Source organism: Zootermopsis nevadensis, unplaced genomic scaffold (assembly GCF_977971745.1).
Source record: "Zootermopsis nevadensis isolate Lab colony 2312 unplaced genomic scaffold, Znev_1.0 Znev_ptg000030l, whole genome shotgun sequence".
Classification (NCBI taxonomy): Eukaryota; Metazoa; Arthropoda; class Insecta; order Blattodea; family Termopsidae; genus Zootermopsis; species Zootermopsis nevadensis.
Genome location: NW_028259162.1, coordinates 425,097 through 446,884, shown reverse-complemented (window position 1 = coordinate 446,884; position 21,788 = coordinate 425,097). Strand labels below are relative to the sequence as shown.

The 21,788-nt window shown below is 45.0% G+C and overlaps 2 protein-coding genes across 5 annotated transcripts in view; one reads left to right on the top strand and one right to left on the bottom strand.

Annotated features, from left to right (window-relative positions):
- The window catches only part of LOC110833080 (Krueppel-like factor 7), a 102,930-nt gene that overhangs the window by 9,844 nt on the left and 71,298 nt on the right, over positions 1–21,788 (top strand). Inside the window, exon 1 of one of the 3 annotated variants that reach the window (XM_022070715.2) lies at positions 12,986–14,158. The exons of 1 other annotated variant lie outside the window; for it this stretch is intronic. In XM_022070715.2, coding sequence (XP_021926407.1) covers positions 14,147–14,158 — 12 coding nt within the window. In that variant the 5' untranslated portion in view covers positions 12,986–14,146. Of the gene's footprint in view, positions 1–12,985; positions 14,159–21,788 lie in introns of those variants that run through there. One more of the 3 variants, XM_022070716.2, reaches the window with a different exon arrangement.
- Positions 1,748–21,339, bottom strand: LOC110833075 (facilitated trehalose transporter Tret1). Of its 2 annotated transcripts, none has more exons than XM_022070700.2 (3): positions 21,301–21,339; positions 5,871–5,982; positions 1,748–4,658 (listed from the first exon to the last, which is right to left on the bottom strand). In XM_022070700.2, the coding sequence occupies exons 2-3, from the start codon at positions 5,944–5,946 to the stop codon at positions 3,313–3,315; spliced, it is 1,422 nt and encodes a 473-aa protein (XP_021926392.2). In that variant the 5' UTR covers positions 5,947–5,982; positions 21,301–21,339; the 3' UTR covers positions 1,748–3,312. The 2 variants fall into 2 exon arrangements, with proteins under 2 accessions (XP_021926392.2, XP_087215282.1); XM_087359156.1 differs by lacking the exon at positions 21,301–21,339 and adding an exon at positions 8,798–8,891.

Genomic DNA, 21,788 nt, shown 5'->3' with positions numbered 1-21,788 from the left:
GCCGTGAGTACTGAATAACATCCATTTTGCTGCCGGTCCATTTCAACGTTCTTTCTCCATTCTTCGCGCACTTCTTCCTTTATCCCTCGGCCTCTCTCCCCACTTCGTTCCATCTCTCGTCTGCCCTTTAGTCTCCCATCTTCGAATTTATATTCGCCACATGAAACTCGCTGAGTTATTCTGCTTCTTCAATGATCTCGATCAGTCCCGGTCTCTTTCGACATTTTTCTCAGACGCTCCATACGAACACTGGGATGATACCTGAAATAGGCCACGGCGGGTTTTCCGGACATGACGTACAACTGAAAACTTGGTCTCATGTTTCATTCGGCCCTGTCCAGTTCATACTGCGTCGTTAAACAAACTTACAGCTATGGTAGGTTTTAAATGAGGCCCTTCTTGTGGGTAAGGGACTTGTCAGGAAAGCGTCGGCCAGGGCTGACTTCTACGTTCAGTGAGAAACAATAATTCCTGATGGGAATCGAACCCCGGTCATACAGCCATATCAGGCCTTCCGGCCAAGGCTTGAAGGAAACTGGGGCTTATCCAAGGAAGTGTAAAGCACCCTGTGTCTTGAACTGGACACGATGGACTCTAACTCAGCCGTTTAAGTGAATTAGCGATCTCTTATTTCAAAGCTTAAATTGTAAAAGAAAAAAATGTGGCTAGGCAATTATTCATGATCATTACCTACGGCGCCACACCCGATAACTGTCAGAGCAGCAACTATTGGAACTAAATTACCACAACCGGTAGTCGATGCAGTACACACACAAACTCATAAAACGAGCTACGAAAAGTATCTCCAGTCTTCGCTTGTTTCACGTTAACTTTTATGGGGGCATTTTCGAGGCAAATCTGGATTCGAGGTTGCTCCCGTAAGACTTCATGGCACGTGCTGGACTGTTTTACGTGCTCTTACAATCAACAGGAGACGTGCTAATCGTCCGACTGGCGATTATGTGTTTCACTCTGCAAGCGTGCACGTCCCAGTATAGGCCAGTAAAGAATTGAACAGAAATCATTCGAAGTTTTGCTGCTGTGTTCATAAACAGATTACCACGTGTCACTCATTAGAAGAAGTCGAGACTGCAGGATTGTTTCATTACTTATTTTTCTTGTGCTCTAAGTTACCTGGTGCAGAATTATTATTAATCATAAGAAGCTGGGCATCGTTGTCTGATAGGCCATTTATTATGGCAGTTGTAGTAGACGAGCTTAATATTAAACTATCTACAAAAAATATTATTAATTGCTGCACTCAAATCATTTTGAATTATTGTTGCAAAATCTACTGTCTGTGTCAAATTATGTGTTGTTAATAATGAGATTTTTCAGGTATCTTTAATTAAGATAGTCTGCATTTATGTCGCCACAAATTAAGAATTCAGATTTTAGAGCATACAGCTACTTCGATGTAGCATCTAATCCTCATAGAAATTTATTAAAATCTCCTGGAGGAGCTCCGTATAAGTTTAATATAATTAAGATGAGCGTTTTCGTGTATAGTTGAATTGCGCGGATTTTAAAATCCTGCCCTTTCAGAAGTATTAGTTTTGTTGAAACACTGATCTTTCTTAACGAAAACAGGCACAGGTGCCTTCTGAAGGGTTTGTCCGCAGGTGCTGGAACCTAATAAATAAATTTATAGTGCGAGGTGCAACAAAATTCATATAATATTAATATTAGAATTTTACAAACGACATAAATTTAATTAATTAATAAAGTTACAAACTTAAAGGTAAAATAAGGATGGATATTTATATTTTACACACATGTACAACGTTTATACTAATAAGTATGATGCTTAATTTAGTAAATGAAGCAGATGGCCTATTATAAACTAACTTAATATATGATTCGCATGAAGATGACCCAAAGATGCCGAAACATGTAAGAGGCAAAGAATCAGATTGTTCAATTGAATAAAAATTTTCTTGGATAGTATCCATCGTCTAATAAATATAGATCGGGATTAGCTCTATCTAGTGGGTCCAACTGTGTAGGAACCTGAAGACGGAGATAGAGTCCCATCTCCGAAACGTCGTTTTACGTTTTATATTTATTAGACGATGGATAATATCCAAGAAAATTTTTATTCAATTGACTCTTCACCATCGTCAAGAAGTTTTAGATTTGATAATCAGATTGTTGTTACAGACGTATCGAATATTGAATGTGACCATCATGACCAGTGTTTGAAATTCAATAATTGAATGCGTGTTTGGATGCTCAGTACGAAATCAATTTTTTTTAACTTAAATCAAATGTCGAGGCAGCAGGATTTAAATGTGTGTGAACATGTGAACAGCACCGGTTTCGGGTTCTTGTCAGAATCGAATGACAGGGGAAGAACAATGTTCAGGTCGACTAGCAGACACGACGTGGCCCATGCACCACTTCACTTAATTAATAAATTCCACTCAAATGAGTCGGAAGTCGTGAGATGTTCAGAAAATTCCTTGTAATTACTTTGGAGCGCAGGTTTCTTGTGCGGATTCCGAGCATTTTAAAGCTCGTTTTGTGGATGTAAGAACCAAATCCCGTCGCTTCACCCGGGTACTGGGGTACCCGATTCTTCCCTTCGATCGTGCCGCCCTGCTTATCTGATGTCGGGGTCAACTTGTGTCATTCTCGACTGACCCGATCTGTGCGCCTAACCCGAAAATTTAATTTAGAGTTGGCCACGACGTAGCACAAAGAAACGCAGTCAAGCTGGTTCTACCTCAGACATTTACAGACCACGAAGCCGTTGACCGATGCAAGGATTCGTATATTCGTGGCAGTGGCGGCTCGTTAACCCCCGCACGCCGTAGATATTCAACTGTCCGAAGTATTTCCCGTTGATACGAAACCGGAAATTTATCGCAGTTGCCAGTTTTTTTCCCCGCAGCGATTTCAGTTCAACGCACACGATATCTCAGCCCGCTTTATTATCTGTGACGTAGCACATAATTAATTTCGAATTATCTTCCTCAGTGTTCTGAGTAATGAGCCCGAATGTAGAGGCTTGACCGTGGTTTATGGGCAGATAAGTGGTTTATCACATTATTATTATTATTATTATTACCCTCGAGAACCGCAAAATTCGACGCCGAAACCGCCAATGTAATGCGCAGGCAAATTTTGTCTTCTTGCGCCAAAAATACTTTTAAGGAAATTAGAACAATTCTTTTGACTCGAGACACGTGTGACACCGAAAATGCCTTGCAGACGAGACGGTTCTGTTCTTTAAACACGTGAGTAGTGGAGTGGCATCAGCCGGCAGACGTCCTTGTCTTTGAGGCGTATTCGTCGGAGCTTCTGCCGTGATCAGCACTTCTCCACTTCAGCGGGAGGGTCCCCGTTCAGCTCCCGCAGAATAGATTCGAGACTGCGGTTTTTCGTCTCTGGCAGCTGAAAGAAAGTGAGCAAAGCCCCGGCATAAGAAACCGCAGCGAACAACCAGAAGCAACCGTAGACTTCCAGCAGGTCGACTAGAACGTTGAAGAACTTGGTTGACAGAAAGGCTAGCATCCAAAGCGTGCAGTTCGTGACGCTTGTGGCTAAACCTCGGGCTTCGGGTCTGAACGTCTCGGCCATTACCACGAACAGCAAATCAGCTGGGCCGGCGATAACGCAGAAGCTATAAAGCGAGACGCATACGATGGGAATCACTCCCAGCGCAGAAACGTCGAAACCGAATCGATCCAAGTACAGGTATGTGCCCAGTCCGAGAAGACAGACCCCTTGGACGATCTGGGTGCAGATGAGAATCGGTCGTCGACCCGCGAGATCTGAGGAAAAGCACGAGAACAGCGAACCTGACAAATTCACGAACCCGAATATAATGGACGATGTTTGTGGCGAGATATTAGTTCTCGATATCTCAAATATTGACGCACAGTAACCATACATGACGTTCATGCCAGAGAACTGCTGAGCCACTGAAAGCGTCAGTGCTATCAGGAGTGCCCTCCTGGTGCCGCGAACAGACAGCAGGCCTAACACAGACCCGTTGTGGTCGTGCGTTTCATTTGTGTGTACAACTGCCTCCAGCTTCCTCATCGCTTCTTCGGCGAGACTGGGGTCGCCTCGGAGACGCACGTACGCGTCGAACGCTTCCTGCCTCCTCCCTTTTCCCAGCAGGAACATGGGTGACTCTGGGCACCAGGCATACGCGAACAAGAACAGAATGGGGAAGGACACACACACGACTGCGGTGTGCTGGATCGAGAGGTGGGAGCCCACGGCGTACACGCAGATGGTGCCGATGCCTGCCGCCACCCCGCGGAAGTTCCCGAGAGCACCCCGGACGCTGTCCTCAGATATCTCGCTCACGTACATCGTTACGAAGACGTTGACGCCGGCAATGCACAGGCCCAGAACGAATCTTGAAATGAGCAAGTGCGTCGTTGAGTCGCCGAAGACGACGAGCAGATATCCGACGATGGCTGGCGCGGCGCTCAGGTACCCGGCCGCTTTCCGTCCCAGTCTCTGGTTTATGTAACTGTACGCGGGCGAAAAGAGGAAGGCGGCGAGGAAAGGAAGGGAAGCCAGCCAGGACTCTTGTTCCTGTGTCACGACGTCGCCGAGCGTGGTCTCCGTCGACCGGAGCAGCGGAAGTGTGGGCGACAACCATCCGGGTACGACGCCGTAGGCAAGAGTGATCAGGTTCGCTGAAACATGTCAGGAAACGATACTTTAGCCCAACAACAGCGCAGAAAGGACAAACGAAGTCATTTCACACAGTTGACGTTCTGTTTCAAACGCCATCGCTTGTAAACTGAGGTCGCGGGTTAGAATCCCGTTCAGTGCGTGGAACTGAGCACGGTTTTCTGTGTTATCCTTGCGATGGAGCAGGCCTTGGTTACATATTGGAAACGGACCTCAATTCTATCAACATAAGGGACAGACGAGAGAGGACGGAGGTCAACAGAGGCAGAGGGAGGTGAGAAAAATTGAGTGGGACAGAACTTAAAATAAGGGATTTGATTTTCTTAAATATTTTGAAAACATTATTTATAATCGGGATATAAAAATGTAGAAATTCTGACAGTAACTCTTAATGCCTACCTTCGCTTTCCTTTAGCTGATATCTGAATTACGATTATCTTAATTATTTACGACACGTAATTCCAATTTCGGTGAATGTCCGCGGAGTACCGGAAGTTAATGACAGCTTCTATGCACAGAACGGTACTTATACTTAGTATGTGGGACTTGGGCTGTGATTTGTTTGCCGCGTTCCATAAACCCTCGCCTTGAGTTCAGGAGCTGTGAGAGACTCTCGCAAAAATTACGTTATATTAATTTTGAAGAAAATTTTTCGAATTTTACTTTTCATTTTAATTTTCTATTCTTAAATTTCCCACCTGATTTCACATAAATGACACTGTCTTCCCACGAATGTGGTAGTGTGCCTTATTCGTATGTTTTGTGTGCTTACTAACAATCCCCGTCTCTCCGATAAGTCAACTCAAAAAACAAGTCCTTTTTACAGTTTAGTCTATTAAAATTTCCATAAATCTCATGGTGTGGTTCAGCATTGCTGTGCCATTTGTGTGAACGCTTATGAAGTGATGGGTGCCTCATCGCCTACAGTATGTTCCAGAAGTTATTTGGTTGCGAATTACAGCGAATTTCGTTAATTATGATAAACTGCAGCGTGCATGTACCTTGATAATACGATTGGGAAATAAAGTGAAATTTTGTAGATTACCTGCTCGCCCCCCCCCTCGTAATGTCTGCACGTTCACGTGGTTAATACAAACAGACATTCGTTTGTTTTCACAGTTTACATAAATTTCAAAAAATGAAAGCTGTTCTCTTTATCTCTGGTAACAACGTAGTGCCGACACTTCGCAAGTTAAAATCAGCCGAGTTCCTACCTGCAAGAGCAGCGGAAATCTGACGATATTTCCCCTGGATTCTCTGCAGAAGCGCGAGCAGATCTACGCCCTTCATTCTGCCTCTGCAGCAGCCGTCAGCGAAGTATCTTATCTGGAGCAAAGCAGAACTTCGTTCAGTCACTTCACAAAGCCGAATGTCGTAGAGCCCATAGGATAAGTTACTTTTAGTACATGATAACGCGACCCTGGCAGTTTTTCAGTCTGTTAGGCATTGAAGGTGACCTCAGCGTATTAATCACCTAAGGCCCGATGCACACGAGCGGGTTATCTCGGCGTGCGTCATGTGAGGCAATGGTGTCACTCAAACTTTGGCGGTGACGCCACGAGATATCCGCGCTCGCCGATCCCCGCGAAGCAGCAGTCTGTGTGAGAGCATAGGGCAGTGCACGCGTGGTTCGCAACCCTCGCAACAGCTACCGCCTTCCAGTCATGGATGCATCCAGTTTTGCTGCTAGCTCATACGAAAATAATTATGAAATTTACTTTCATCTTCTCTTAAATCTGTCACGAACGCCCCTTTTAACAGCCGTGAACTAACCAACGGGTGTGTCCAATACTTCCTATTGCGTTCTTTAAGGATGTATTCATAAACGAAATAGGCAAACACCACACGTTTTCTTCTGTACACATCCATTTTGGTTGCCATCCAATCTAGTACTGGTGAGAGGTTTTCGGTGTGCACTGTCACGGGTTTCCGCGCTCCGAGCACGCGCGGCATTTTCCATCTCGCGTGTACCCGGCAGCGACTCACGCGAAAATATCAAAATATTTGATCTCGGACTTTGGACGCCGACCGCTTGGCTGTAACCTAGGACAGCGCCACACAAAGAGCCAGTTTTTTTGATATTTCGTCTAGACCCACGCAACTCGCACCGCTCGCATTTAATCGCTCACGTAGGACACCGGGTAAGAACGACTGAAGGCTCGTTCCCAGTATAGCACGACGGAATACGTTTTGCTGTTAGGGGTGTGTGTGTGACAATTATTGAGACGTGAGGTCAGGGCTGTGCCCAGGCACTCAAAGAGGCGATGGGGCGCCGACTTGGTCGTCCTGTCACTCTGGCCTGCCCTGAGCTAGTGCATAACCAGGTACGAACCGGCAGGTACGTCTGAATTAATACCACCCCGTCGTCCTCACGAATCGAATACTTGTTCCCCAAAATTCAAGCTGTTCCGTCTAACTACTCGGATTCTAAGTTCCCCGGGCGTACTTTCAATCCATTACTTTTTCTATTCTGTTTCTCCGAAGTGAAAATGTTATGATAGGCTACTGTATTTTTTTAAATATAAGCCCATTTAAGAAAAAATTGTAAGTAATGCCTATGGTGACAGTGTCATTGCTTTTCGTTACTTGTGACCTAGATCTTGCTCTCGAGAAGGCCACCTGCGGTTATTTACACTAAGAAATAAAGAACACAAACGGGTTTTTACAATTCGATACATAGGCATTTCATAACATTCGTATTTCGTGGTGTGTCCTCGCATGATTAATTAATTACTATCCTTGGAAATTATAATGTCATTTCAAATTTAAAAGTTAAATTTCAGTTTCAGCCAAATTAATACACGCACTTGTTTGCACTTATCAAAACATCTAGCAAATCCAATTGTGCTGAACGTGAACTAACCCCTACTTGACAGACGCATGTCCGTGTTGTAGTCTGTACGTGTGTGTTTCTTGCTATTTTTCTTTGTGATGAAGTCGGTATCACCATCGAGAACACCATTATCAGGCAGTAGGCACCTCTGAAACGTCGGTCAACTTCTACGACACTGCACGGCGCACAGTCTGAGAGCGCTGTCGTCTTCCTGAAACGAAAGTTCTGTACCTAGGACGGATATCAGCGTTCTCCGCTCCTTCGCCTTTTCGGGAAACCGTCGTCCAATTCCCGCAAGGTCGATTCATCGATTTCGGCAGACTTAAGAAACTTAACACACAGAAGCAAACAGCCAGAGACAGCCGCGAGGTCCCAGGAGGTCAACAAGCCTCGGAAAGAACTTTCTGGAGAGGAAGGTCGGCTTCTTTTTTGGCTGTGTGTCTTTCCATCCAAGTTCTCCTTTTCCAGATAACGAACATCAGAGTTTTATGAACTGTTCGTGTCTTGTTTACCATCGCGTTTGTGTGTGTGTGTTTTGCAATTTATAGATTTATTTTAATATTTTGTCATCATTTAGAAGATTTTATCTTATAAAAACTGAGTTGTCCTTCCTGTTTAACGTAGTATAACTCCGCATAAAAATGTAGTCTAGTCTGACAACGTAACGTTTTTACTGACAGCTGCTGTTCCAAGGCCTGAGAGAGATAATCAGAGCTGTGGAAAGAGATCTGTAAAGATGTGTGGAAAATTTCACGATAAACATCGAAGATTAATCTGAGTTTCATAACGCTGCTAGAGGAGGAAATAGTACTTTACTCTGAGCACAGTACGCGCATAAAGGGGCCACGTAACACGAAAATAACTTCTTTTGACGCATTACTGAAACATCATCACTAAGTGTGTGGTGCTGAGCCCATCACGAGGCGCTGATAGTCGCTCTGTCTTTCGTGGAATCCGGTGCTTAGGTCTTCCAAGTGGTTTCTCCGCTTCGAAATTTCCAACCAAAATTTTGTACGCAATTCTCATCTCATGCACTAGGAAAAATAATTTACGTTCGGCCACACACACGGGTACTTGCTCTCTGCCTGCAAGAACGACACGTAGGGTACATCAATATTTTTAAAAATTTCTTCCGAACGAAGTGGCCCATCTGACGTTCCGATTTGTTCAAAAGATTTTTGATTTTCATTCATTTAATAGCCGTCGCGTACCTATTTAATTTTTAGTTCTTAGTTCAGTGTAGAATAATTATTTGTTTTATTTCATAGAAATTTCACCCCTCAGTATGTTATAAATATAATAACGTACCTTGGGTTCAAAGAAAGTAGGAAGAAATCACAACGCCTCGTTATATCCGTTCGCCTGATACTGGAATCCAACATTACGCGGCTGTCAGGTGGGTAGCCAGGCGTTCAGGAGCTGAAACAATTTGCTTATTTGATTGATTGATTGTTATTCATCCTGGTCGGAGGCTGGAGCGTGTTTATCGGGTGTGGCCCATCCAATGTTAATAATCGTGTTTGCGCTGCGGGCAGGGGGGAAAACAGGAGTAATTGTCGTACGGAGTACACAACACTCGCATTTTCAAAATGAAGTTTAGCGTTTGTTTGTTACATTCAAAGCCCGCAGGCCTGCATTATATCTGGGAAAATGATTTCCTGATTTTTGCTACAGATTTTTCATCTCTGTAATATCTGGACTTGCTGTTGCTAACCCACGTCATTCGGACGACAGACATGAGGACGCAGCCTTTCGTGCGGTGTTGCAATAAGATCAGGAAATCTTAGTTGACGCAAAAAAGGGGCACAACTTCTAAAAAAAGAGCATAAAAACTTAATTAAATTTATACCGCGCCATATTAGACAGCTAATAAGTAGGGTGTACTGCCAGTTGTTGAGACACAAATTCCCTTTCTGTGCGTGTGTATACAACATTTAAATTCCTTTCCTTGTGCTAATGAATAGACGAGTTACGTCATCTTCAAACGCACACGTACGCAACGGGCGGAGCTATGAATTGTGCGTAATGGAATGATACAAAGAATTTTTCCCCGTTTAATCCTAAAACGTTCATTGCATACGATTGTAATCCTCTGCCCATTAAGCTCAACGAATTGGCCAGTGATAACAAAAATAAATCGATCGATCGTGGAGGCTCTCATGTTAAAAGATGCTTCTCCAACACAGAGAGTCCCTTTTCGTGTTTGGGACATCCCCGTTTCCAGTGGCTTCAAGGAGACATTTTCTTCTGTTGTTCCTTATTATCGGACGTGATCACACGATGAAGACAGCGCCTAAAATCCCCGATCCCCGAGGAGCGTCTACGTCTTAACCTTTTTACCGTTCACTACCATCGTGTTATTCAGTGTTACATGTACTTGATACAGCGCTGTTTAATAAACCAAAGAAACATGCAACATGTACCGTACAGCAAAACAAACTGCCCTAAAGAAAACCGCTGAACGGGGGCGCACTTCGCTGTTTGTTTGTCCAATGTATTTATTTATGACTTATTTAACGACGCTCTCAAACACCGACGTTGCCCAGCGTCGAATGGTAGAATGACTGACGAATAATGAGCCCGGGAGGAGTTTCAATGAAGCAATCGTGGCCACGGTATTTTACTCCAGTGTCTGAGGAAACCCACGAGAACCTCAGAATAGTCTCGAGATATAAACAACCGGGGACCTACCGAATATGAAGCAGGTACCGACCACGAGACCTCTTGGTATCCGCCGATGGACGCCGGGAGATCAGTGTGAGTTTCGTCACAACAGCCTCCTTACAATTCGCTTCCTACTTGTGATCTCTCGTGACCGTGTTCAGGCAGCGTCGTTAAATAACCAAAGGAAAACCAGTTTCCACCATGCGTGTAGGTATCCGTCACACCCTGAGCCATGGTGTGGGAACATTGCATCGGGTAATTACAGCACAGTGTTTCGTGATGCGCTGCTCGCCATGATTGACAGCTGACCGCGCCCCAGTCTCGCCATATCACGAACGCAACGTGGCCGAGTCCCATGCGAATTCAGTGCCTGCCCTTTCTAGAAATCGAGTCCTTGGTTAGGTAATGAATGTTACGGATCGATTAATTAATCGATTCTTTTTCTGTGCACAGAATCCGTCGTCAAGGAGTTGCGTTGTAGTCTGCTATTGGTTCCCTGTTTCGAATACAAGATGTTTCTTCATGAACACCTTTCGATTTTGGAGGTCTTCTTGGATGTAATGTTGCATGGATTTGCAGATAGAGAGTAACGTTTCAAAGCAACATATTTCCTCCACCTTCAGGGATGAAACGTCGGTATCTTCCTGCAAGTCCACATACAGAATGCACCGTTTGGAAAGTCGAATTTTAATTGGCTGTGACGTGCACGTATTGAAGAACGTAGAACGTCATTGGTAAGAGAAAAATACTGCACTTCATGGACATAATATTTGGTTTTACAAAGAGAAGTAATCTTACAGATGGTAATAGCCCTATGTAGAAGTACAGTACAGGGAAATGTTTTTGACTCAAACTTTATTGCAGACCACATGACCGCGACGTTTGACGGGTGGAATATCACAATCAGCGTGTGTTTGTTCAGGCACGACTGTCAGCGCGACGTATTTCATATTGCCTTCTTGTGATATTTCCAGACAATTAATTGCAGTGTTTGTAATCACCCTGTGGCAACCGAGCGACTGCGAACATCCTCCAGTCACTGATCACGTTTCGCGAGAGATAATTAAAGTCTCAGTCACACCCACGCCTACAAGTTCCAGGGAGAAGCAGACGCTTTCCCACGAGAAACGAGACGTCGAGTTAATTCCAAGCCCAACCTTAAGATACATTTTTCCGCTGTTTTCCCCCATAAGAATACGCAAATTTGAATGTATTAATAATTTAACTTCATACAGCGCCAATTTGAACCTGGGAACCGGGTCATCATGTATAATTGGCGTACTGAGTCGGGCCGCATGCGGCCCGCGAGCCCCCAGTTTCACATCCCTGCTCTAAACGATTTATAAAGTCAGCTTCGTGTTTTCCGTTACCTTCACTGCCCTGTCATAGCACAGACGTGATTAAGATATTATATTACGGCCGTAATTTGTTGGGAAATGTTTCCCGTAGCGTTATTACGATACTGTGGGGGGGGGGGGGGGGAGTAACAAAGACACCGAATGCTAAGGGGCCCCGCAAGATGAGAAAATGCGTAGAAATACTGAAAGGCGCTGGCTGGCCTGTGTGACTTTGACGGAGAAACTTAGATTGAGGGCGATGTTTCAGGGTCTCACGGCGAATTTGTTTACATTCCATAGATCCTTCATAGGTCGAAGCCAAGGATGTCATAGCACATCACCTCATAGCTTATCAACTTCGTGATGGAGGCAGTAAGGTCCTCTGAAACGTCGATCAGTAGCCGCAAGGTTAGACGAATTTTCTTTGATTCAGGTTGGTTGCGAGGAAGGTGTTGAGGAAAATGTTTGGTGGTGTTTTCTCTAAGACACGAACTCAGGACAACGCACATGATTGCCTTAGACACGCTGATAACACGATGAAGGATTCTAACTAGGACTTACACGCCGCGGAGTGTGGGGGAGTCTTAACTGACCTTTGTCGACTTTAAAACAGTAAGAATTCTGACCGAGGTAACATTTGCTCGTACGACTGAAGATGGCTGTCTTCTGGGTTGTTGCGCCGTGTAACATGAAAGAAGTTTACCGACGTTTCAGAGGTCCTTGCTGCCTCAGGACCCTGACGATGAAGGCAGCAACACCATCTTCACGCACGTCGCAATGTTTGGTAAGGCGAATGGTTTAAGCTATTTGCGACACGTCTTTTCAACTTGCGATGATCACATTTTAAGCGATGATCGCACACCCATGACACGAACTGCACCCATCTGTGACACGAAGCACTCGGCCAGGTGATTTGCTATCTCCTACGCGCACGTGCGTGGCTCAGGATTCTTGCTAAGTGCCAGTCGTTCTTACTGCAAACAGCCGTCTTCAGTAGCCAGGAATCTTGAAAGGCAGAAATCGCAGTAGCCGCCATGGGCATCGTGTTACAGAGGAATGTCCGGGCATGTTCATCTTAACCATTTAAAGACGAATGAAGAAGAGGGGAGAGAAAGTGTTAGAGACCCTGTTTTGGACGGGGAAACATCGAGAAATTACTGACTAAGAATGTTCCCGAGCATTGCCCGCACGTCCTTGTGGTTTAGTTAGGTTCAACAGAAGAAAATGCTTTCGGATGTAGAACCAGCCGTACGAGATACATCGCGGGGGAGTGGAGCCAAGATTCCTTGCGTTTTTAACCTCGTTGTCCGTGAGGAACATCCTTCAGGGCCCTAGAGTCTGAGGCGATGTGGCCATTGTCGGGAATCGAACCGCGGTCGGCAGTGGGACGAGAAAGTAGAAGCGGCCCGGAGATGTATGTCCTGTTATTGCCGCTGTGGTGCGTTACTATCGCTAGCCGTGCCGTGCCGTGCCGAGCGAGTCGTCAGAGGGTAAGTCGCGGTCTCAGTGCATCGCGAGCCGGCTGAGGGTCCGGGCGCGAGTCGTTCGCGCAATTTGCGTTTGTTTTTAAGTTTAGTTATTTTAAGTTTCTTTACGTTTAAGAACAACAATTTAATTACCCGTAAAAGAAGACTCATTCAAACTTGTGTTGCGTGTCCATTCTACAGTTTATAGTGGCAGAAACTTACGAATTAACTGACAATTAATCTGAAAGAAGGGTGTGTTTGTTACACGTTTACTGTAACAAGCAACGTTACTTGTGGTGATTGTTGTAACAGCGGGATTGCAGGTGTTTTCATGCTGTTTCTGTAGAGACGAACAGGTGAAGTTTAGTTGATTCGTAAAAGTACGAGTGAAACCCATATCTGGAACACTGAACTGGCATAAGTGGGCGTGTCCCGTACTGTTATATCAGGTCACACGAGAAACTACCGTGTAGCAAGTGGTGTTGGACGGACAAAACACTGGTCTACGCTACTGCGTTGAACAGCCCGTTTGCATTTCTCTCTCCAGCAGTGTCTGCTCACAATAAAGGTGCTAATATAAGCACGTGACTATTACGTAGATAACAGCTTATGATAAGTACAGTCGCTCAAAATACGGAGTGTTGGCAGGAGGTGTCAACCATCGCAAAGGAATGTGATTACCGAGCTGTGCCTTAAACAACACATCGGATGACGATCTTTTAAGAAATATTTGCAGCGAGACATTTAAAAAGCAATAACGCAAGGATACGTAACACCGACTTTATTTAAATCTGATAAATAATTGATAACAGTGCCAGTAGACGAGGTTGTGCAATTTCCCACGGAAATAAATATATATATTTTATTAGCATTGATGTTTTTAAGAGAGCTTCTCAATTCGCAGTTGTAGTTTTTTTTGTTTGTGAAGCAGCTGAATGCGCACAGCCGCCATATCGCGTGACGTATGTCATTTGTTTTAAGACGTCGCCATTTTTACATGGCGCTGATTGCAAAATAGCGCCAAATACATCCTGAAGATACAAAACGTGACTTTACTATTTATTGACATTTGAAAACTTGTGAGTAGCCGATGAGGAGTGTTGGTTGATTGCAGCCTGTGATCTCAGAATCTGTTCGCGTTCAACATTTTTCCCATTCGGAGAGTAAGGCAGACATCGCAATCAAGGTTCATGGTTTTCATGGTGAGTACCGTTAATTAAACTTACTAATCTCTCGGTCTTCTGTTGGTTAATCAATATTTCTTCAATGTTTACGTCTCACATCACACACCATTAATGTATTTGTTTCTGTCAGTCTCCGTTTTTCTGTTGCTCGTCTAACGTAACCCAAAATGCTCTTTTGGGACAGGATTTTTTTCGCGAGATTTCATGTTCTCACGGCGGCGAGCATGAAGAATGTTACCCCTTGTAGTCTGGGTCTGATGATGGAGGTAGTAAGATCCTCCGAAACGTCGCTAAACTTATACCAGACTACGCGGTGCAACAACCCTGAATACAAAGCCATCTTCAAGGTTTCCTTCCGTTGTTTGATATCGCTTTAACCTCTAATCCCTACTTGATATTTTTTACGCCTTTTTAATTTATTTTGGAGTTAATATTTGGCTGCTGATCACAGAACGTGCTTTTTGAGCATCCTTAGTTTTTGTGCGTGATCCAAATTGAAAACCTCTCTGTAAGGCATAATTTTTAGCTGGTCTGCTTAGTGCGCCATTGTTTTAAATAACCAGTCTGTGATCTCTGAAATTCTAAATAACAGAATTAGTTGTATTTTCGTCTTTTGCGTCTGTGTTTTGTCCCACGGGAGGAACCCATTGTAAAAAAAATTTTAACACCTGGCTCTTGCAAGCCGTATTTTGACTCTGCTTGATAATTTACAAAATTGTGGGCTGTTCAACTATATCAGCTATTTATTATGAGATATTTGTGCTTATATCCCGTCCATTAGACGAGTGGCAATCGAAAAGGGCTGTCTGTTTGTGTCTTTCCACCAACGCAGGATGCAGCTTGGCCAAGAGTTCCTTTCGCTTTTGACTGTTTTCGTAGACGTGCGCAGTGGAAATGACCGATATTCGGGAAAGTCGTCTTGTGTTTGGTTTCCCGGTGAGGAAATCTTAAGATTGCGAGGTTGCAAGGGTCACATCCATGATGCATTGCTGTGCTGATCTCCTGTAGTTGAACCTTGCTTATCAGTAGATCTTGAGGTTGATTTGCTTCTGGTAACGATGGTTACTGTGTGCTGTGTAGATAAAGTAGGTACACATCTGCAATTGGTTTCGTCTTCCTGGCGCCTCAGCTCAGTTCCAGCCTTTGTTTGCCGTTTCCAGTCGTAGATCTCTCCTAGATGCTGTTCAGAGGATTTCAGGATTCCTCAGTCCGTCCGTCATAAAGCCTGTACATTCGCTGGACCAAGTAAATATCCCTGGCCTGAATGACAGTCGAAGTAGCGATCCCACTGTTCAGACGAATAAATTATTGTAATTTTACAGTGAAATTAATTTTCTTAGCAGCGAATATAAAGATGGCTGTCTTCTGGGATGGTACGCCGTGCAGTCTGTGCCTACCTCTCAGGTGCTTTACTGACTCTGTCGTTGGCACCGATGATTGAGGCGGTATTCACATCCGAAACGTCGGCAAACTTCTACCAGGTTACACCTTTTGTTTTCCTCATTGAACGCGTCTCAGTTTGCTCCTCCCCGCAAAGAACTCCGGATGTTATAAAATTTATGGAAAGTCGATAAGCAAATGGAGATTTGAGTTGTGTGTTATTGTGATGTGTCATCGACTTCAGTGTAAGGGTCTGTTTGCTACGTAGGATACTGATGGTCGGTGATGGAAACTCAGTTTTGTTTATGCGTGTAAAACCATTTATTAACTTTTGTTTAGTTTAGTCCTTCACATCCCAGCGGTAAATATATGTACCATGTGCTTTAACAATTGGGAAGTTGGATTTTTATATAAACTTTTCGCTCCTGTGTGGATCTATTTATCTATTCGGTAGGGCTCCTTGGACGACGAGTGGTCAGCCCATCGCAAGGCCCCTCACTACGTGCGCACATGCGACAGCGCAACACAGAAAGGCGCTGACAAACATCCATGCCTTGAGTGGGATTCGAACCCACGGTCATAGTGTCCAAGCGCCGAGGCCCACGCCTCAGACCACTCTGCCCCTTTGATTCGCAAGTCTGCATTTCGCCCACAGAATAAATATATTTGTCACGTATTGTTCTCAGTGTAAACAGCGATTATTTCCTTAACCAGCGTTAATCAGTTGATCCACGTAATGGTGAAGTGTCGTGTTTTCTTCGCGGTACGGACTGAATTTTTAAATGTTGCTTAGATGAGCTTCGGACGTAAGAGGACCACTTTTTTATGTTTTTGCATCTGTTGAGGAGCCCTTTCACACATTTCAACTGCGCACTGCCGTATGCGAGTTTCGTAAATTTTAAATAATTTTGAGAACCACTTCCTCCAGGCCTGAGTTGCATTTTACGTCTCGTTAAAAATTAACCTGAAAGAAAAATGTGTTTCGTACCGATCCTAATTTCACGGGCGCAAGGGTGAGCTCAGAGCAGGAGTTGGTGCTGGTCACGTGGTGTCATAAAGCTTGTCTTAAGACCAGATAAAGTTCAGATAAGAAGCAGTCAAGTGCAGTCCAGTAGCAGCGCCGAGGCACTTATCTCTTGAGCCGACAAACAGTCCAACAGCCAACAGAATTTGTGTAATGCTTTCCGTGGCGAATCTAAGTCTGGCTGTTACGAAAAGTATTCTCAAAAGTTTTAGGTGGGGTCACCGTCAGGAGTGGATTCTGGTCTAGAAGTCTGGTTCTTCGTAATTCCGCTTAGTAAAACAATTATTTCTGTCCAGTGGTCCGGGGGTGAAGCGGCCGAGATGAAACTCCGGACATTCCGCCTTCGTAACGAGAGACCAGGGCGTGTGGATAGACCGCTTCTAGATGAATGTATTCTGCACAGTGCCCAGTCTTCCATTAAGCACTCGCATTAGCATATTTCAACCTGGAAGCAGCTTCGAGTGTGTGATGACAGCGTGTATTAACTGATCTGTCATTAATTCTACCACGCCTTTCTAAATAATACGGATTCCTTCTTTGATGCGATACGCACGTCACCACCGATTATAGAATCACTCGAGAGATCTCATGTTTTATTCTCATTATGACTTTTTTGCAGGAATTATGTGGAGAGTGCGCAGACTCTAAATGACTCTTCTGCGGCGATTTGATTTTGGAGTACTAACTACGGTGATGTCTCATATCCCCACACATTTGTTATGAATAAGGGAATTAAAAATTTTGACTTCGTAATGTTATTGATTCATTTTTTAATAATGCTGCCTTCACATAGGCGTACGTTATAATGATGCTGTTAAGTTTTATCTTAATTTTCCTTGACCGTTCGAAGCCGGCGGTAACTATATGTACCACTTGCTTTAACAACCAATAATTCTTCATTTTGTTTTTATGAGTTTTGTTTTATTCTCATTTTAAGCAGAGTTTATTTCCACGCGTGCGCGTGTTTGTTTGTTTGTTTCGTTTTGTTTTGTTAGCAAAAATATTCCGTGGGTTATTTGATGACGACTTTTCAGGTGTGTAGATTATATAATGTCGATTAAAAACTGGAAGATATCGTCATTGGTGGGTCTCGGTGCATTACTCGCAAGTAAAGGTTTTGGAAGAACCACAATTATGATTTTGTGAAGACTTCTGCTACGTTCGTAAATATCATACATTCAGACCGGAGTTGACTCCGTTGGTAAAGAAGGACGGACTATAAAAATTAATAACGCGCTCGTGATTGGTCGCTTTCGTAGACGTTTCGACAGCAGAATGCTTTGAGTGTCTAAACAAAGCAGTTAAGCACCAAAGGAACAAATGTGGCCGAAAGGGATAATTTGAAAAGAAACGGGGTTTGAACTCCGAACTCTCCATGTGAAAACGTGAACACTGGCATGGAAAATGAAACGCACGTGAATGGACTTCCAGGTGTCTGTCTGTCTGTCTGTATTCTGGATGCACTAATTACGCCCCCCCCCCGCACACACACACACAGTAGTTGAACATCGTAACATCGACCCAGTAAGCGTGCTCGTTCGTCAACTACTGACAGCTCAAGAGCCTCAGGACATACTAATTGAGCAGTCCGTGCCTACACCGTAAAAAGAAACAAGAGAACGAAAAATAATATCAAATACCGCGGGTGTTACTGATCGGCGGCCTGAGGTTATCCCCGTTGTGGTTTTGTGGTCCATGGTATTCATGTGGTGACGTTCATCGCCAGCTCGCACGTGGCATTTACCATACACCCGTTAAAAGTGACGGGGAGGAAGACAAGTTGTGGTAAAGCAGTCTGCGGTCAGATACAAGTTGGGCTTCGGTTTTCCTCACAGGGTCACAACCCATTTCTCTAAGATCCGTGGCAATATCGTTCTCGCATCTCCTTCCCGATCTCCGAAGTGGCCTTCTTCCACGTCGTGTGGTGTCTCAACCTGCCGCTTGACCGTCCTGTCGCCACCGTCTTCTTTTTTGACAATGCCAGATGATCTGCAGAAGTTGTTGCAGCAGCCTTCCAGGTGGTTTCCATAGCAACCTGAATATGTCTGTTGCGCGGTTTGCTCTTGTAGACGTTAACTGGTGAGTACGTATCGCCCTGATGTTGGAGGCAGCAGGCATGTCTGAAACGTCGGTAAATTTGTACCAGACTACGGTGTGCATGAACCCAGAAAACAGCCAAGACACGAAGTGAGAACCTGAAATCTCTCAAATTTCGCCTTTGAATGTACAGTCTGTCGCACTTCGTTCCAACTGGTTGGCAGCTCTGAGCCCGCAAATGCAGTTTTAACAGTCGGACACGAATGCTTCAAAGACGACCGACCGCAGCCTGAAGCTTGGCTCCGATCTTAAAAAACTAATTTCTGCGGTTCGCACGACCTCTATTAACAAGTGTTTCGCGTCGAAGGGGCTGTTTTGTACTCGTGTATTCTGGATCATCGTGAGGTTCGTTTTGGCGACGCACTTTCGCAAAGTGACTGACTCACTTTGGACAAAATTTCGGACCAGACATTAGGAACTGGGGCATGGAGGAAGCATCCGGTCCCTGGGTCCAAATGCGCGTCACAGGCAGGGTCACGTAATTGGTCGAAGAAAAAAAAGAAGTGGCTGCAATTGGCTGGGTACAGTCTTGTGCAAACAGCGTGGAGCCCTGTTCAACGCAGTAAACCCCGTAGCACAAGAACTGCAGGTGGTTCATTTATGTCCGCGGGTCACGCAGCAGTCCGTCCGTCCGTCCTAACTAGGCCACACCCTAACAAGCCTCGAACCAACAGACAGACAGTGGTTTCTCAGAGCCCCTGCTTCGCCAATTAAATTTGCTAAAATTGGACGAAACAACAGAAATTCGTGTCTTTGCGCTCCCGCGGGCCACACACGAACGAAAGTCTTCGGCCAGTATTATTTTGTGTTCTTTTTAAGATCTGGATACTAACTGCGATCCAACGTCGCTACGATCCATGTCAGCGAGCACTCTTAGCGGATCCAAATTTTGTGCTCATTTCTCCATGCATGCTATATGCCCCGCCTATCGTCTCTCAGGTTGAGCGGCGTCGATGATTGTACAGTGTGAACGTCGTTATGCTTGCAGGTGGACTCAGGGTGTTGGCTAGCAACGGAAGAGTGCAATTATTATGTCTCTTCCCAGCAGGTGGTTGCCGGTTGCTTCCCGTCCTGTCCGCGTCTTGTACCACCGGGCGCAGTCCTGGGCTATTTCTGTGAGGATTAGGGCGAAGCAATCTTTCTGTTCGCGTTTCTGACGTTCTGCAAGTCTTAGACGGGTTTGTTACCAGTGCGCCGAAGTTGCTGACTGCCGAGACAGCCCGAGGTCACTTGCCTCTCGCATGTCATAGTTTTAGGAGAAAACAAAATTAATGCTGACGTGCTGAAGACGATGCAGCGAGTGCCGAGGACGGACGACGGGACATAAAGTTGTGGCAGGCCTCTAAGACAGAGAGTTGTTGAAGGGGTGGTGATCCTTGGGAACCACTGGCCTGGAGTACCTGAAGAAAACTAGTAAAGGCAGACGAATTGTCTGGAGGAAAAGAAGTGACGACGACGTACACGTCGCATGAAAGGTCGTTTCAACTCCTGAAATCGAAATTGGCCGTGTTCGGTTGCTTTAATGGTTTGTAGCCTATAAAATGACGCTGTATGAAGTACGAATGATACTTAACGATGTAATCACTGACTAGACACCGAACTCTTTGTGTATCGATTGATCTAAGAGATAGCGGTGTTTTCTGCCTGACGTCGTCGCTGAGTGTGGGATGTCTGTCTCTGTGATAAGTGATGAAACACAGGCGTAGCCCTTCATTGCGTCAATTTATCTCTTAGGCCAGTAGCGTCTCTAGGTTTCGGTCTCGAGAGGCCTTCGAAAGTTTATGATCAAATGGTAAACAAACACAATTTTGCGAGGAAGCCTTTTCAAGGGAGAGACTGTGGCAACTCCGCTCTCAGTATCCCTCGCCCCTAGTTTCTGTCTAGCCGACCTGTCGGTGTCAGGCAGATAGCTGGCCTTGTTTTTTCCAGGGAGTGTAGTGTATCGTCGATATAACTAGCTTCAGGATGACCCTGGAAGGAAGAGGAGGCGAGTCACCTGCCCCCACAGTTCTCGTGCACCTGTCATGGCTGTTCGGTGGGCGTGTCACCGGAAGTTGTGCCGCTGAGGGGCAGGAAGGGCCTACTCCACCCTCCTGCCTTTTGTTTCCCACACTTTTTGTTGCAGCGAAACTCGAGCCGACAATTTTGTTTTAATGGTCAGAAGTAGCGACGATTCTGTCTTCCTCGTCTCTCCTCTTCATTTCTGCGTTTTTCTTGTGGATAATTTGTGACGGGAAGCCGTCCATAAGCAGTCTTGGGGCACAGCGCCCTGACAAATTGACAAAAACGAAGGCTGTGTCACCGGGTCGGTCTCTGGTAGGGCGCCGTCATTGAGCGATTCTGGTCATTCTGATCGTCTGTCAGATATTACGATTGGACCACTCACGTGCCTCGCCGCTCAAGTGATGTCTCGGAATTTATCACGCGACTATTTTAAATTTGCGTCAAAATATTCCAGTTAGAATTGTAAGAGTGAAATGACACCTTCGGGTTCCAACCGTGACCACCAGGTGCTGTCATCCTACAGGTCAACCCTCTTTGCAGGACCGATGGAATGGCTGACGTCATAAATGAAACGCCATCGAACTAAACTATTTTGTTATTAAACAAATTCTCCGAACCAGGACAAGCACCTCCTCCAAACAACATTTGTACTCACCCCAACTGCACGTCACGCCGACGAGTAACGCAGGTTCTGTTAGCCGCCCCGAAATGACAATCCGGCCTCGTCATAGAAGGTGCGTGAATGTGACGACGTAGGTCCTGAAATCGGGGCTTCTCATTGGTCTACATCCTTGGACCTAAATATGGGAAGTGATTGCACGCTTCATTTCACCGGAAACTTGAGCAATCTGTACTCTGATACGTGCGGTTGGAACTGTGTCCAGGTTGTTCCATATCCTCCGGACTTCCGGTCAGTCGTCCTGTGCGTTGTGATAAATACGAAATTACTACGATTGTGCAAAGCAGAGTTATAATACAGGGCGCAGGCATAACAAAGTTACACCACGAACTGGTTAGGTTAGGTTAGGTTAGGTTAGGTTAGGTTATATTTTATTTTATTTTATTTTATTAAGAAACGGAAATGACAGGGAACGGAATAGAAGGTGTGAAGCGAGAAGTAAAATGTTTTGTGAACGAAGGAAT